This window comes from Vigna umbellata, chromosome 5 (genome assembly GCF_029865625.1).
Source record: "Vigna umbellata cultivar VRB3 chromosome 5, Vumbellata_1.0, whole genome shotgun sequence".
NCBI lineage: Eukaryota > Viridiplantae > Streptophyta > Magnoliopsida > Fabales > Fabaceae > Vigna > Vigna umbellata.
In genome coordinates, this window is record NC_142169.1 from 51523584 (window position 1) to 51539600 (window position 16017).

General features: G+C 34.0%; 2 protein-coding genes across 14 annotated transcripts; one reads left to right on the forward strand and one right to left on the reverse strand.

Moving 5' to 3' along the window:
• The first annotated feature begins 274 nt into the window (after positions 1 to 274).
• Positions 275 to 1111, forward strand: LOC124820491 (uncharacterized). Its single transcript, XM_047292198.2, has 2 exons — positions 275 to 400; positions 489 to 1111. The coding sequence occupies exons 1-2, from the start codon at positions 275 to 277 to the stop codon at positions 813 to 815; spliced, it is 453 nt and encodes a 150-aa protein (XP_047148154.1). The 3' UTR covers positions 816 to 1111.
• Positions 1112 to 2467: 1356 nt separating this feature from the next.
• On the reverse strand, positions 2468 to 11504 carry LOC148198564 (uncharacterized). 13 transcript variants are annotated; one of them, XR_015786905.1, is made up of 11 exons: positions 10885 to 11497; positions 10538 to 10774; positions 10386 to 10460; positions 9152 to 9449; positions 8797 to 8869; positions 6577 to 6708; positions 5806 to 5994; positions 5528 to 5605; positions 4601 to 4674; positions 2805 to 2871; positions 2468 to 2711 (listed from the first exon to the last, which is right to left on the reverse strand). XR_015786905.1 is itself a non-coding variant. In XM_088116424.1 (9 exons), the coding sequence occupies exons 4-8, from the start codon at positions 9241 to 9243 to the stop codon at positions 4648 to 4650; spliced, it is 402 nt and encodes a 133-aa protein (XP_087972550.1). In that variant the 5' UTR covers positions 9244 to 9449; positions 10386 to 10460; positions 10538 to 10774; positions 10885 to 11496; the 3' UTR covers positions 2468 to 2711; positions 4601 to 4647. The 13 variants fall into 13 exon arrangements, 8 of the variants coding, with proteins under 8 accessions (XP_087972550.1, XP_087972549.1, XP_087972548.1 ...); XR_015786904.1 differs by having other exon boundaries at positions 5528 to 5612; XR_015786906.1 differs by having other exon boundaries at positions 5528 to 5612; positions 5806 to 6056.
• Positions 11505 to 16017: the final 4513 nt, after the last annotated feature.

The window sequence follows — 16017 nt, forward strand, 5'->3', positions numbered from 1 at the left end:
TTTCTCAAAACCCCCGTTATTTTCGGCGGTTTCAACAAAACCTCCGCTAGTTTCGGCGGTTTTTCCAAAACCCTCGCTACTTCCGGCGGTTTTTCAAAACCCTCGCTAATTTCGGCGGTTTTTCAAAAAATCGTCGGTAATTACTTAGCAATGCAGCTTTTCCCAGCGGTTTTTCTAACCGCAGGTAACGTACTTTTCGGGGGTTAAAACCGCCGGAAACGGAAAAAATAACCCCTGGTAAAAATCTAAATTTTTGTAGTGACAAATCTAGGCAATGGAACATGTGTTATTTGGTCAGAAGAAGTTGGCTAAAATAAAAAGTTGTTTACCTAGAATCCTTCATTGGATACATGTTAAAGTTGGTGAAGCAGAAGTTAAAAAAACCTTTTTATCCATTGAAGTGAGATTAAAATACCTTCTAGTAATTACTTGTTATGTAATTTTTATAGATTTTAATATGATTTGTGTTCTTATTTTGTTTTGTATAGGTCATTATTGGGGTATATGTAACCAAAGAAGAGATGTCTACTGAAATAGTTAAAGAAGCTTTAGATGGTCATCATAATGCTAGAGTGAACGAGAACTTGCATAGGCAATTTATGGCTGATATTGTTGCAGAAAATGAAGCTTTGCGTGCTATAATTGTTGACCAAGAGGTTTCGATTGCCAAGCTTGAGAAAGTGGTAGAGAAGTTTACTCCATTTAAGAAGTCAAAATCAGAGAAAGATGATGATATATCAGCTGATGATGTTGGGAACTCAAATTCAAAGCAAGATTATATGTTAGGTGATGATTTTGGGAGCAGAATTTCATAGAAAGATAATCAGATACTACTTTACGGTGTTGGAAAGTCCAATTCAGAGAAGGCTTCTAACATAATACGTGATGTTGTTGGGAAAATTTACAATAAAAAAGCTGGTGATGTTTTAGGTGATGAAGAGATGGATATTCAAAAATCTGACATGTACAAGCGTTTAAAAACTCAACCTAGGAAGCGTCTGAAAAGTGTTTCTTTGAAAACCCTTTGAACAAGATTAGATAAGAAAAACCGTAGGTGCATTGAATAGTTGAGGAAGTTCTTTGTCTTTGAATATATGTAAGAATTAATATGTTGTGCTAGGAAACAGAATTGTAAGTTTGAATGATCTTAATTGTTCATATTTTTTATGAATAAAGGTTGAATATTTGATCAATTTTTAATTGTTATTGAGTTGTTCATTTTCTAGGTTGAATAATTTGATTTGGGAACTTGATTTTGTTTTTGTCCAGAATTTAATTGGTTATTGACCCACTCCACCCCTGTTTTCCTGGCTTCTGGCGACATAATAGAGCTGGCAACGGAAAAGTAATGCACCTATGTCTTTAAAGCCTTCAAGTTTTTAAACACCTACTCTTTTGTTTACTATTCTTCAGATACCTTCCTCTATCGCCAATTCTTGAAGGTTTTGTAGTTTTGATGGAGAATCCAGATTATAGGGAAGAGGATGGATGCAGACCCGGTGATATTTCTTCTTTTTAAGTGTCTAAGAAGTAGTTAAGTTGTAGTTAAGTTGTAGTTAAGTTGTAGTTAAGTTGTAGTTAAGTTGTAGTTAAGTTGTAGTTAAGTTGGAATGTATGACACTACCTGGAAGAAATATTAATACTATTATAACACACTTTTATAATCATTTGACACTGGGTAAAATAGTGTGTAAACTTTTGTATTTTTTCAAGAAAAAAGAAAGTAAAAAATAAGAAAGAATATTGTGAAATGAATTTAAAAAAATTTAGGGTGTTAAAAAATTATTTTTCGTAGAAGAAATTGCTTAAAACACCTCAGTATCTTTTCTTAGAAAGTCTTACGGTCTTTCTTGTTGGTATGATTAATATCGTCTTGTATAATGACCACTTCATCATCAGTTCTAATAAATAAAAAACGAAAACATATTTATAGTATTTAAAGATGTTACCGATAAAACATCAACAATATTGTTGTACCAACTAAAATCACTTCTTTCTTAGGACAAACTATTTATAACAAAGCAAAATCTTGTTTACAATTACTATTTTTTTCTTATGCACTGTATTAACCAATAATATGAGATGTATTAATTACAACTAAATCGATTGTTTTTTATTTAAAAATAGATAAAAACATAAGCACAGTTTACTCGAAACACTTAAAGCAGTCAAAGTGAGAACTCAATCTGCCGCAGTTCCAATTTTTCATTATTAAAATATATCAAAAACAATTGACTTAGTAGTGATTAATACAGGTCAAAATTATGTTTGATACGGTTTTTATTTGTGACTAAGATTTCGATATTTCTTAGCTTTGGAATTACTAAGGATCTATGATTTTATTAAATTTAATTTTTGTTAAAACTGAAATTTAATGTTGTTTAGAAATCGAAGCTGTGTTTCAATTACGGGGACTGAATTAAATGATCAAGCAATAAATACATAAAAATAAAATGGGATAACAATGTGAGAAATAAATTTTTCATCCATTTTCATTGGTAAAGTGCTAAACAATGAATTAATATAATGTACTTCGTGTCAGTGTTGTGAAGTTGGAAGATTAACAAGCATACTACTATTTCATTCTGTATGAGCATTGCACATATGAAGGGTCCAGTATGTAATCTAGGTAGTTGTGATGATTAGGCCTCAAGAGGGGAAGTATATTCCGTAGGGATTGACCCACCAACTGCCACAATCTGTTGCTCAAGCTGCATCAAGAATCCATAAAATAAATATTAATTACAAATCCAGCATGTAAATAAAAAAGTTTTTTAAGTTTTTCATCTATTTAATACCCTGACCAGTGTTTTAAGCTTATTCTTAACAAGGTAGTACTCTTGATTCACTTGTTGCAGACATATGAGACACCTGCGGTAATCAGAATCTTTCAATGATGAGACCATGAAATATATACTAGCATTTTAATGTTAAGTACATTTAACAATACACTAATGTTAAGTACATTTACTTTTAAATTAGTAGAATCAGGCCAAAATGTCAAATATATACTAGCATTTTAATCTTCTTACAAGCCACCAAATAAGAGGTTTTTTAATCTTCTTACAAGACACCTAATAAGAGGATTTTTAATGGAACTCCATACGACATGAAATCAAGCAAGGGTTTTTGGAACAGCAGCAGGCTGAAGTTGTTGTGAACAACCTGAAGGTGATAATACAGGGAGCAAAATAATGTAGGATGGAAACTTACAAGCCACATTCAGCAATTGCAATAGTTTCACTTGGGAGGAAAGAAGCAGTGGCACAGTTACCATTATGGACAATCGCGGGAAGAATTCCAGAATTCATTAAGTATGGACATTTGTTTGTTGGTAGAATAAGGAAACAAAATGGGACTCACTTATGATATTCTAGTATGCCGAAAATTTTAAAACTGTCCTAAACCTATATCCTAATGCTAAAACTACCAAAACATTATCAAAACTATGATAACAAACCTAAATTTAACATTAGAAAACATTCCCAAAATTATCTACTCTCTAGAATTATAAAACCAAAATCTAAAAATGCCCTTACAATAGCCTAAAAGTACTGTAGTAAAATAGAACAATCTAAAAATAAACTTCCTACTTCTAACCAACTCTAATCTTTATTTAAACAAACTCAAATTCACTGAACTAATCTACAACTATATCTTTCTAGTTATTTAAAATTAAAACTGCAGAATTTAACTATTCTACTAGACTATAACTAAAAGAAAATTCTAGAGAAATGAACAATCCCCAATTCTAGAGAAATATCTTCCAATCAATACACTCTTATCTCTTACCCTCCTTTTTTTTCTATTTATATTTTACAAATTTATGCTTGCAATAAACAAGATAGTTCCCATGTTTCACCACCCTATGAAGAATAAAGAATCTGTGAGGGAATAATAAAATCTTGTTCTAAGAACACGGTCAATTACTTAGATACTCTCGTTGACCCACCGCTTTAGAGCTATGTATAAAGTAAAAGTAGTATCTGACCATTGTTTAAGGAAAAGAGAAACAAAAATTAATGAAATTTTGCTTTACGAAATAATCCTTCACTGTAGTCAGTAACAACTTTTCAGTTCCATCACTGCTAATATAATTGTTATACACCTCATAACCGTGCATATACTTATCTATGTTTCATCTTTTCATTGGTACATTATACTGTAGTTTATTTTAACCATGTGCTAAAGAGAATAGGTTGTAATCTCCACTTCTATTTTAAGAAACCATTTTGAAAACCAGACATGGAGCTTCTACATATCGACTGAAACTTGAATGAAAAATGCTTCTGTCAAGTCTTGGCTACAATGCAACAGACACGTGGTCCCTAAGGACTAAATGCACTGACCCAAAATAAGTAAATAACCAGAAATGAAAGCACAAAGCAGGAAAAAGCAAACTCAAATTAGTAAGGAGAAACAACTTATTAATGTTCTATAAATCTGTCAATAGTGGTCCTTGTTTCCATTGTTGTCTACTATAACTACAATGCTTGATCCACAAAAGAATGAAGATCTTTCGCAGTGGTCGTTTGTACTAATTCTTAAATGTTACGGAATTGCTCGAAAGTTAAACCGCTACACATAAAAGAAGATAGACCTTGTTCTGGGCCAGTTGCGGATTGCCTAGTTGGCATGAGTGAATGCTTATTGATCATTGTTTTTTACCATATCCTGCAGCGAATTGGCAAACAAAAGTCACTAAAGCATAATCTAAAAAATATAAATTGAGAACCAGAAAGATCAGGAGAAACACTCTTGGTTCCTTGCTTTGAATCGAAAACTACTAAATACTGTATGAGATTAGAAAGTAGTTGATGTTAATTAAGATAAGATTAAGAGAAAGAAAAAAGTGGTAGAAAAAGAAACAGAAGAGGAAAAGGGATAATAAAAGGAAAACTGGGTCATAGAGTTTGTCTTGTTTCATAGAAAAACTGGGTCACAATAATTCTTAGAAAAAAAAAATTCTACAACATTACTATCATGGCTTTGAATTGCGATCCATTACCCTTATGACTATTCGCAACACATCAAAGCATAAATGAAAGCCAACCTCACTCCCCAAAAAAAATTAAACACAGACCATTAAAGGTTTAAAGACTCCAACATAGCAGCAACATTACCTTCACACTAACATCTACTTTTGACTGCCTAACTGTCTTTCCTTCACCAACAGACCAGTAAAGGTTTAAGAATCACCTTAGCTCCAAGATATTCAAGGTATACTTCCATAGGTGCTTTCTTCTTTTTACATTGGAATATGACCAGTAAATTCAATTCAAAAATTTCCTCCTTTGCAAAAAAAACCTATTTACTGGAATTACAGTAAACCAGATAATAGAAAAGAATAACAGAACCAACTAATCTGTTACACTTCTAACCCTTTCCTTTTCCTATAATAATCCTAGGACCATTTCAACATATAAATTTTATTGTGCTCCTATTCAATGTAACCTCACCTTTACCAGAGATGGTCTATTCATTGCTAAAATCACTAATTATAAGGATTTTCCAAATAAATGCTAACCTTAAAGATTTTCGTCGTTGTACCACGGTGTGCTGGTGTGGTATGTTGCTTTCGAGCTCCAACTCGCCCCAATTTCACCTTATATCTTAAAAGACACTAGCATTAAAATTCCTTTGAAAACATACCATGCAAAACATTAGATTATAGAGAGAAGACTTCTAACAAAAGAAAAAAATATATTGCTTTTACATGACTGAAAAAAGTTGATTTTTAAATATTTTTATCATTTGACAATCATTAATCTAAATAATGTGTAGTACAACCTAATGTATGTTTACCTGATTAAGTCTTTTTGCTTTTTCCATAATACATCATCTCAGGATCTTCTTTAGGAATCTTTTTTCTTGGGTTATTCTTTAGACGAGTGTAGATATTTGATACATTCATATCTACATCATAGAGACCTTCTTCACCCTCCTCCATATTTTTATCACAAGAGTTTGTTGAGCATGTTGGATGATGTCTTCCTGTGCATTATTATCATTTATTCCTTGATAATCATCTTGAAAATTTCTTTGATGATCAAAGTCTGCATTTTATTCTCCAATATTAACATTTATTTCTTGATAGTCATCTTAAAATTTATTTGATGGTCCACATTTTCTTCTTCACTATTAACATTCCTTACTACATGGTCTTCAATTGGTGAGAGAGTTGGTTCACCATCTTGGAAAGAGTCATCTTGTTCTTAATGAACTCTTTGCTTACAAAATTCTTCCAAGCGTTGTACTCTATCCTCCAACTCCTTTATTTTATTGTTTGAGACTACCTTATCAAATTCCAACTCCTTTATTTTGTTGTCTGAATCTACCTTATAAGATTTCAACTCCTTTATTATATTTTCTAAATCTTCAATATTAAAAGCTCTTTCCCTATTAGAATGATTTGGTGTAGAGGTCGGTTCAGGAGGAAAGGCACCCTGAACTACATCAATACGAGATTTTGCCTCGGTTATTGTTAAATTTTGTCTAACCTATCAATCATGAAAAAAAAATCAATTCATGCATTCATTATTTTCAATAAATAATAACGATATATATAAATCTTACCAAATCATTATGAAAACAATGTTTAATAGAGTCCAAATCAATGTCAACTCCATCCCATTTCAAATAACGGGGGAATCCATTAGAGTTAATGGCCGACAAAGGATAAACTGTTATATGTTCCAATGCCCAAATCTGCAATTACAATACAATAGAATCAATCATTCAACAATGTCAAAATAACAAAATTAACCAAATTAATAACTATCTCAATAATGCATAACCTACCTGCAATACTACAACACATCCAATGAGGTGTGTTTGTACAATACTCGTCCGACTTGTAAAATGATCAAGACTCTCAACTAACATATCATAAACAGCAGTAGCCCATTGTACTCATGAAGGACTGTCAAATCATCTACTAACTTAAATAATTGAAAACGTACCCCTTTGTATGTGTTTGGAAAATAAAAGTGTACAAGACCCAACACTCTCACTACAAAAATATGCAATTTTACTAGGGGTTATTTTTTACGGGGGGTTTTAACACCCGAAAAATACTATTTCCGTGGTTTTAAAAACCACTAGAAAAACCAGCGTCACAAAATTACCAGCGGTTTATTTCCAGGGGTTTCTGGAACCGCAGGAAGTAACCGGGTTCTGTGGAACCACCCCTATTTCCAGGGGTTTCTGGAAAACCGCCGGTAATTACCCGGGGTTTTCCAAAACCGCCGGAAAATCATTTTTAAAAAAATAATAAAATTTTATATTTACACTTCTCTGTAGCACATTGAAGAAAATCACAAGATGTTTCCGTTCAATGATCAATGCATGATAAATGCTTCAGGTCAAATCAAACCTTTGAATGAAGCCTCAGCCTCTGGTTCCCAAAAACTACAGCTGCAGGTTTGATCCTCTCTACTTCCTGGCAAATTCATTTCCATTTTGCACAAGGTTGTACTTCATATCTGCAGGATATTCATGTGCAAAATAGCCCGAAAATGCTTGCGGAGAGGGCAGGGAAAGATATCCATTCTTGTCAAGAAATTGATGAAAATGTGTTGAGGATTTAATTGTAGGATCTGGGGAAGTGCGGATCTCATAGGTAGAGAAAAGGATTGCTTATAGATGATACTTCATTACTGTGTCTTGCAGGTTATGATTGTGACGTAAGAAATGACAACAAATCACCAGGTATTGAATTTGGGTCAACATACTACATCACGGTAAAAACAGAATAAATAAATATAAAAAATTTTAACTATATAACCCTAGAAATTTCAAAAGTAAGCATGAAAAAGTAAACAGCTATTAAAGAATAGAATCACGTAGATCAAGTGCACAAATATATTTCATGTAGAAATAAGTGTTAGAAGTGGACTTGAGGCCTAACTCATCCCCACAAAACCGGCTTGTAAGGTGAGGTCTGCACCCACTTATATACTTTAATTTGGCCTTATCTCTAGTCGATGTGGGACTTCCAACACACCCCCCTCACGCCGAGGTATATACATCTCGAACGTGAGATTAGACATTAATGGGTGGTCCAATAGCGGCCCGATAATGGGTGGAACAATATGCCCAACAAACAACCAATAATGCTAGGATAGGCTCTAACCATAGCTCTGATACCATGTTAGAAGTGGACTTGAGGCCTAACTCATCCCCACAAAACCGGCTTGTAAGGTGAGGTCTGCACCCACTTATATACTTTAATTTGGCCTTATCTCTAGTCGATGTGGGACTTCCAACAATAAGAAAACCAAAATAAAGAGCTCAAGTACGAAAGTATAAAAATTAGATAAGTTCTATATACTTCAAGTGCATACCACTTATTACTAAAATGAAAGTGAAGCATGGTCCATATTATAGACACGTAAAAAAAGGAGATAACAAAAATCCTTGAATAAAGTCCATTTTCCTAAAAGACAGTAATTTACCATTTCTTAAAAAGAATGTCTTATAATGAAGTAAGAACCTAAGCTCGAGAACTTTGTATCAGAGGGCCTTAAGATGAAACAAATTTTTGTTTGTTACTACTTTTATTGTTACAAAAGAAGACACAAAAATAATACTGAAGGAAAGGTGATTGACAAAATCTAGGACATCTAAGAACGAATTAAGAACTAAGAAACATCCTTCAACTTAATACAATGCAAAGCAAAAAGAGAAACATAATAGTAAATAAATGGAGAAAAAATAACCGAAGACAGTAACATGCACATACTAAGACAAAACAAAAAAATTAGTCCAGGTACAATTCAAACAATTAAACTACACCTTTTGGCTTTTCAAAGCTTGACCCTTGAGAAGATCTTCATCCTTATGATGCTTCAAGTTCTTTAAAGTATCTCTAAAGGTAGAAAGTTAAATTTGAGATATCTCAGAATCCACACGATCTTAAAGATGAAGGAAAATAATAAAACAGGTTCACAATGACTCAAATAATTCATCTGAATTATATTTGATACAACAAAATGTATTTGATTTTTTTCACAATATAATTTATGCTCATTTAACAAAAATAGCCCTAGCAAAACAAGTACAGTATACCCAAAACAAGTACAGTATAGAAATAAAGATTAAGTATATTTTTATAAACTAAATGTATATCAAATGTTAAATGGAATCTCACAACTCCTGATGATGAAGATGTCTATATTCTTTCTCAAGTTGTTCCATCTCATCATTGTTCCATTCACTATGCTCTCTTGTCCCGTCATCCATATCAAATGTTAAATGGAATCTCACAACTCCTGATGATGAAGATGTCTATATTCTTTCTCAAGTTGTTCCATCTCATCATTGTTCCATTCACTATGCTCTCTTGTCCCATCATCCTCATCATCTGTTAGCTTCTGCCCATCCTCCTCCTCTCCGCTGTCGACATCAAAATCATCCTCCTCACCATCGTCATCAAAATCATGCTCCACCTACATTAGGAAAACAAACCTTAAATCAAAATTCATAAGAAAATAATCAAGGTTATATAACATATTAATAAATTTAAAATTTTGCAGCAATCCATAACTCTTCATACTCCACATTATTGTAATCATCTGAATCACTCTCACTTTTTTCTCTTTTTCGAGCTTTTTTGGCAGCCATTTTCACACCTAAATTTATTTTTACAAAAATAGCACATTACATATCTACTTAAACAATATTAATTAATTAACTGCAATCACAGGTGTCAATGAAGAATAAACAGGTAGGGGGCCATGTCAACCCTAATCAAGACACCTAAATTAGCACTAAACCAAACTATACAGTCATTACATAAAAAACACAAAAATCAGGACAACTTCAAATATGGTAATCAAAATGTTGTATACTACTTACAAGCTGAAAAGAGATTCAATAGAAATATAATTAATCAAGAATGAATGTTCAACTTTTAGTCAATATTACATTACCCCATTCCCTAAACCCAACCATGGTTGGAACTTTGTAGCACCAAGTCACCCTTTTTGTTTAGTACTCACACCACATTTGTAGATCCTGGTAAATCTACTGTCAGCTGTGTCTCAAATGCATCTGGCCTTTGAAACAAAGAAGCACCCTTACGCTTTTCATTCCTAATAGTGACTATTGTGTAACATCAACTGACAACATAGTCTATTTTATAGGGAATTTACTGCTTCATATGACTTTGGCTTTTAATTAGTTGGTAACTTTCAGTGGGATGAGTGTATGCAACAATTTTTTAAAATTTTTCCTTTTAAATTATTCCTTTGTAGAGAGAAGTTTAAAATTATAGAGTAATCCTTTTAAATTATCATTAAAATTGACCCAAGAACAATTATTTATGAAGTGGCAAGCAGAGACTATGTAAAGCAATTGAGCAAAGAAGGGGACAGAAAGAACACCTTATGGAACTCCAATGTGTCTCCTTTTGCCTTCCGTACCTCAACCATGTGAAGAGAAGGTGCCACTTGAAATATCTGTTTATGATGACCACTTTTAAGTTTCTGTAAAATAATGTGACAATGTTCAACAACACCAAATAACAATCATATACCTCAGTGGCAACATTAAGGTTTCCCTTTCTTCCAGCTTTCACAATTGCAAGCCTTAACAGAGATAGCACCACAAAAGCATATATTGACAAAAAAAATAAGGTTAAAGTCCAATTATTTGAATGGAAAGAAAACCAGCCCGTAGCAAGAAAAGAAAATTAAACACAACTTATTTCTCTTTCTCCTTCTTCATACTTCTTCAATTCACCGTCGCCTTTTCATCTTCTTCCAACCTAATTCTTGAAATCCAATTTACAAGAAGAGAAGAGATATGTGACTGTGGAGAAAGAAGAAGAAAAAAAAGAAACCCTAAAAAAAGAGTAACAGAGAGATAGAGAGAGATGAGAACCTCCAAAACGTGAAGGAAGCGCTCCATAGCATTGTCTTTGAAGTTGATGGTGTTTACTTCTCTTCTAAAGCAGTCCTCCACAGTCATTTCTTCACAATTTCCATCACAATAAACCGCTCATCTATCTCAGTGTGTTTGTTTGATTCCAAATCGCATTTTGTAGGGATAATCCTAAAAATCCCCAAATCAATTACCAAAAAGTTAAGAGTAAAACCCTAAATTCTTTCTCACTTTTGTCAATAATGAAAACCTAAATTTATTCTCGTTCCTCGCCATTCTACTGTGATGTACGACAACAGACAAAAAAATGAAGCCAAACTTTGGAGATGAACATTCAGCCAAGCTTCCACCTCCCCTTTGATGAACTTCTCATATTTGATACTCTTGCAACGCTTATTCAGAGAAGCTTTATCAGGTCAAAAATAAAACGTTCTACACGAGCTCTTGTTCTGCGGCGTGCGGCGTGCGGCGTGCGGCGTGGTGGGAGGTCGAATATAAAATTGCGAGAAGAGAAGAGGGAGTGAAGAATAGCAGGAAGTGAAGAAGAATAAGATGAGGGGTTTCACGGATCAAAGATAGAAGTGAAGAAAAAAAAAGACAAAGAAGCGACGGTTTCAAGCTAGGAATTGCGGGAATTAATATTTTTAAAACTTAGGAGCGGTTTATTTTAGACCGCAGTAAATTTAAGGGGTTTTTTCTTAAAAATGCAGAAAATTTAAGGGGTTTTGAAAACCATCGGAAATAAACCCCTATTATATTATATTATTTTTGTAGTGTATGTACAGTCTTGTAAAATTGTCAAGACCATCTTCAGTATTATGATTTTGAAGTTCAGAAAAAAGGTTCTCAAAGGTAATACGGTTAATTCCATGAAACAAGAGGATGGTTTCAGATTTTATCAAAATGTACAAGGTTCACCCGTGGCAGGAAGCCCTAAAATTAAACTTACAACAGCTGGGGTAAAATGTACAATTCTGTTTTGAATTCTAAAACCCTTCTCTTGTTGATCCCACATTTGGCATAATTGTTCAAGTAAAGGGATAGATATTTTTGTATTTTCATTTAATCTTTCTAGTAAATAGAATGGTGTTGCTTTTATTTTATTTCTTTGAACATCGGAAAGGTTTTTGTTGGCACTTCCAATCATTGTAATTGATAAAGAGATTCTAAGTCGGTCGCCCTGAAAAAAATAAAAAATCAAAATATATGCAATTCAATAAAGGAATTATTTGAATATCTCATAATTTAGGGTCTCTCTTTAATGCATGGGATATATATACAAGATTGTTATTCTAGTAATAATAACAAGATGTTGAGAATATAACAAATTAAATTCATGGAAATAATATCTAAAGTTTCCTAAAATATATTTTGACACTTGATTATGGTGAGAATACAATCCATATATACAATACTAGAAAGGTATTTTAGGAACCATAATAATAGCTCCCAGACAACCGGATCCTATGTTTCAGGGATATTCCATTAGGCTGGACAAAATTAACTAAATTATACTAAACTATAGTTAACTGTATTATAATAAACTAAAAAAAAGGTTTAATACATCATTTAGTCCCTAATTTTGGGGGTTTTGTTCAAAATGGTTCCACCTTTTGAAAAAGTTCAGTAAGGTCCCATATTTTGGTTTAAAATGTTCAATTCGGTCCTTTTCGTGAATGGCGTTAGAAACTTAACGGTGGTGGTGCCACTGTGGCGAAATGTGAGTGAGTTGTTATGATTTCATGGTTACGTGGCATTGTAAAGTCAACTGAGCTGTTGAAAATCTTTGAAGTTGAGGTTTTTGTGTCTAATAAAAGGGGTGATTAGGGTTTGTGCAAGTTGTTCCCTTTTTTAACACAGTGGTTGTGGGTAGATAGAAATGGCTTCTTCTCAAGGTTGTTCTTCTTGTTCCAGAACAAGGTGGGAAAGAAATTCGTAATCCGCAAATGATGGTGGTTGGAGGGGAGGTGGGATAATCCCTCGTTGCAAATGTGGTGATTATATTGTGAGCAAAGTGGCGAGAACTTCACAAAATGCTAGGAGACAATTTTGGGGATGTTGTCATTACAAGGTTTTTTAAATGCCCTTTTCATTTTATTTTGGAATTAATTTGTTCATAGATTATTGAGTTAGAACCAATTTTGTTGGGTTATTTGGTGCATAACAGGGTGGATCTTCAAGAGGGACGCACTATAACTTTTTCAAATGGTGTAATGAAGAAAATAATGACGAAAGAGATGGTGAAATTGTCAGGCAAAGGAGGAGGATATGTGAGCTGGAAATTTTAGTCCAAAAGTTGCAGAAAAGGATAAAATTGTTACTTGGAGCTATGTGTGTTGTTATTGTAGTGAACACTGTGGCAATGTTTGTCTATTTAGGTTGATCTTCGTAGGTGGGTCAATGTTTATGTTGAGGTCTAGGTCAGTGTTTATGTTCATATGAATGTGTGTTGATGGTTCGGCAAGCGTACCGAATCGTTCAAGTAATAAAATCGGTAAGACCGGGTATCGTTTCCCAAGAGACTTGTGTCCTAGACAATCGTATAATATCTAACTAATTTAGACTAAAGAATGATTCCATGTTTTTGTGGTTTTAGTGCAATTAAAGTAAAGATAATGCAAGAATGATAAAAGTTGATCTTTGATAACTCAAACACTAGAAATGTGAAAGATTAGAAATGGTATGAAATGGTATTGTTGGGGGTATGATTTCATCTACTTCACTTTTGTACATGTAATTCACTTTCTTTCCATTAATTAGCCAATGTCAATCAACTAAATTACTCCAACCCAATCCCTTGGTAGAAAGAGCCTAGACTTACTTCTTAAACTCTAATTCCTTAGAAACTTTAACAAGTTCATCCGCTTTAAGAGTTGAGATTTAAGACAACCAAAGGTCCAAGTTCTATCCCTAGATACAATTTCCTTTAGGTATTTAATCCAATTCTAGATTTGCACAATATTTCCCAATATCAAGCAAACCCTAGAATCATGCAATGGTAGAATACATCATTACAAGCTTTAAGAGAAGGAATTAAACACTAACAATCAATGGAATAGACATATAATCAATCAATTCAACTGTAATTAGCACAAAAGATCCGTGATTACATCAATCCCCAACAATAATGAAACTAGCTCTCCATTGTCATGGAGAGCTTAATCTTACAAATTGATGGAATGGAAGAAGGGAGAAGACCCAAGGTGGAAGGAGAAGTGTTTCCACAGCTCCAAGATCTCCTTCAGCTGCTCCAAGGGGAGGAAATCGCGTCTGGGCTGCCAAAGATACCAACCCCTTCGCGTTCCAAAACTAAATAAGCCATTTCTGCCACATCAGCAAAAGTCGCGCCCGGCGGCCCGATAGACAGGCGCCCGGCGCGACCTCGGTCAGCCTCGTCATGCCCAGCGCCGCCTAGGTCAGTAGGCGCCCGGCGTGACTCTCTGCAGCAGCCTTGGTTCTTCATCTTTTCAGCTCCTCTTCTCTCTTTTCTTGGGTTTTGGCAATGCTCTTTGGTGAGTAGCTTCTCCCAGCTTCTTTGAATGGGGATTAGCCATCAAATGGGCTAATTACAACTTATAATGTAATCACTTATAAACAACAAGAAATTGAGTTAAACAAGACTAAAAGTAAAGGAAGAGTTGACAATTTCCATCAATTTGATGCTGGATATTGAAGTAAAATTGGTCATTATCAATGTGGAGGTGAAAGAGAAGGTCAATGTGAATGTTGAAGTGTAGGTGAATGTTCATGTAATGTGAGCTGGAAATTTTAGTCCCAAAGTTGCAAAAAAGGATAAAATTGTTACTTGGAGCTATGTGTGTTGTTATTGCAGTGAACACTGTGGCAATGTTTGTCTGTTTAGGTTGATCTTTGTAGGTGGGTCAATGTTTATGTTGAGGTCTAGGTTAATGTTTATGTTCATATGAATGTGGAGGTGAAAGAGAAGGTCAATGTGAATGTTGAAGTGTAGGTGAATGTTCATGTAATGTGACAGAGAAGGTCAATGTAATGTGAAGGTGTTCATGTGAAATGTTCAATTTAGTATCCGCTTTCATTTTAAAATGTCCAATTTGGTCCCTTTTGAATTTAAAATTGTAACTTCTGGTCCCAAATTGATATTAACGCATGTAACATCTCTACCATAATATACTAACATAAGTGAACTTTCCTTAACTACATAATTAAAGTGGACCTAGAAAGTACATAATAAAAGTTTATCACATGACAATCAAAGTAAGTAATACAAGTTTATCACATCAGTTGTGAATATACATAAGTAAATTAGTTCATCAAAAGACAACTGCTTCAACATACTACATAGTTGAGGAGGTTTTTATAACATCAAAATACATTCAAAGTGTTTGTAATTGACATCTAAACTTTTCTTCTATATTGTAACTTCTTCCTCAAGATTGGTGGTGTTGAATTTGGAATGGACTCCTGAGTAGGTTGTGGTGGTTCTTGTGACTGGGGACATGTTTGCTGTGAGGTTGAGGGACATGTTGGTTGTGTGATGTCTGGACGTAAAGGGCAATTCTTTTTGTTGTGTCCCACTTGACGGCAGATGCTACATTTCTTTTTATGGCCACCAACACTCATTTGGGTGGCATCCTTTGTTAACTCCCACGCCTCCAACTTTCTTTTTTTCTTTGGCCTCCCAGGCATCTTTCGAAGAATTGGTGGCAGGACATCATCATAGCTTGTTCTTTCCCATAGCAACTGGCCATTGACAGGATAAATCATAGAGGCATATGTCTCTTCATATGTTGATTTTGTGAATCAAAAAGGTATGAAATTTTGTGGATCTTCATTGGTGTAGTTCATTGTTGCAATTGCATGACAACATGGGATGCCACTTATCATCCACTTCCTGCAGCTACAGTGTTGACTGTCAAGGTCCACTACGAACTTGTTTGCCATTGCTGCAGTGTGCCTAACCTCAAACAACTTTCCTCCAGACCAACTGACAAAAGCAAAGAACATTCCAATAAATGAACAAAAGACATCACCATAAATCAGATAGGATAGGATTATAAATAACAATTTTACCTTGGGATCCAATATCTAGACAAATTTGATTCTTTCATAAGCATGTTCTTTATCTTTGGGCAGATACATAAATCCATAGATGCG

Coding starts and splice junctions, on each gene's coding strand:
- LOC124820491 (XM_047292198.2), top strand. CDS start 275: ATGGAACATGTGTTATTTGGTCAGAAGAAGTTGGCTAAAATAAAAAGT. Junction 401..488: donor AAACCTTTTTATCCATTGAA/GTGAGATTAAAA, acceptor TGTTTTGTATAG/GTCATTATTGGGGTATATGT.
- LOC148198564 (XM_088116422.1), bottom strand. CDS start 9,243: ATGGATGACGGGACAAGAGAGCATAGTGAATGGAACAATGATGAGATG. Junction 8,870..9,151: donor CATCTTCATCATCAGGAGTT/GTGAGATTCCAT, acceptor TTCTACCTTTAG/AGATACTTTAAAGAACTTGA. Junction 6,501..6,576: donor ATTGTTTTCATAATGATTTG/GTAAGATTTATA, acceptor CATGATTGATAG/GTTAGACAAAATTTAACAAT.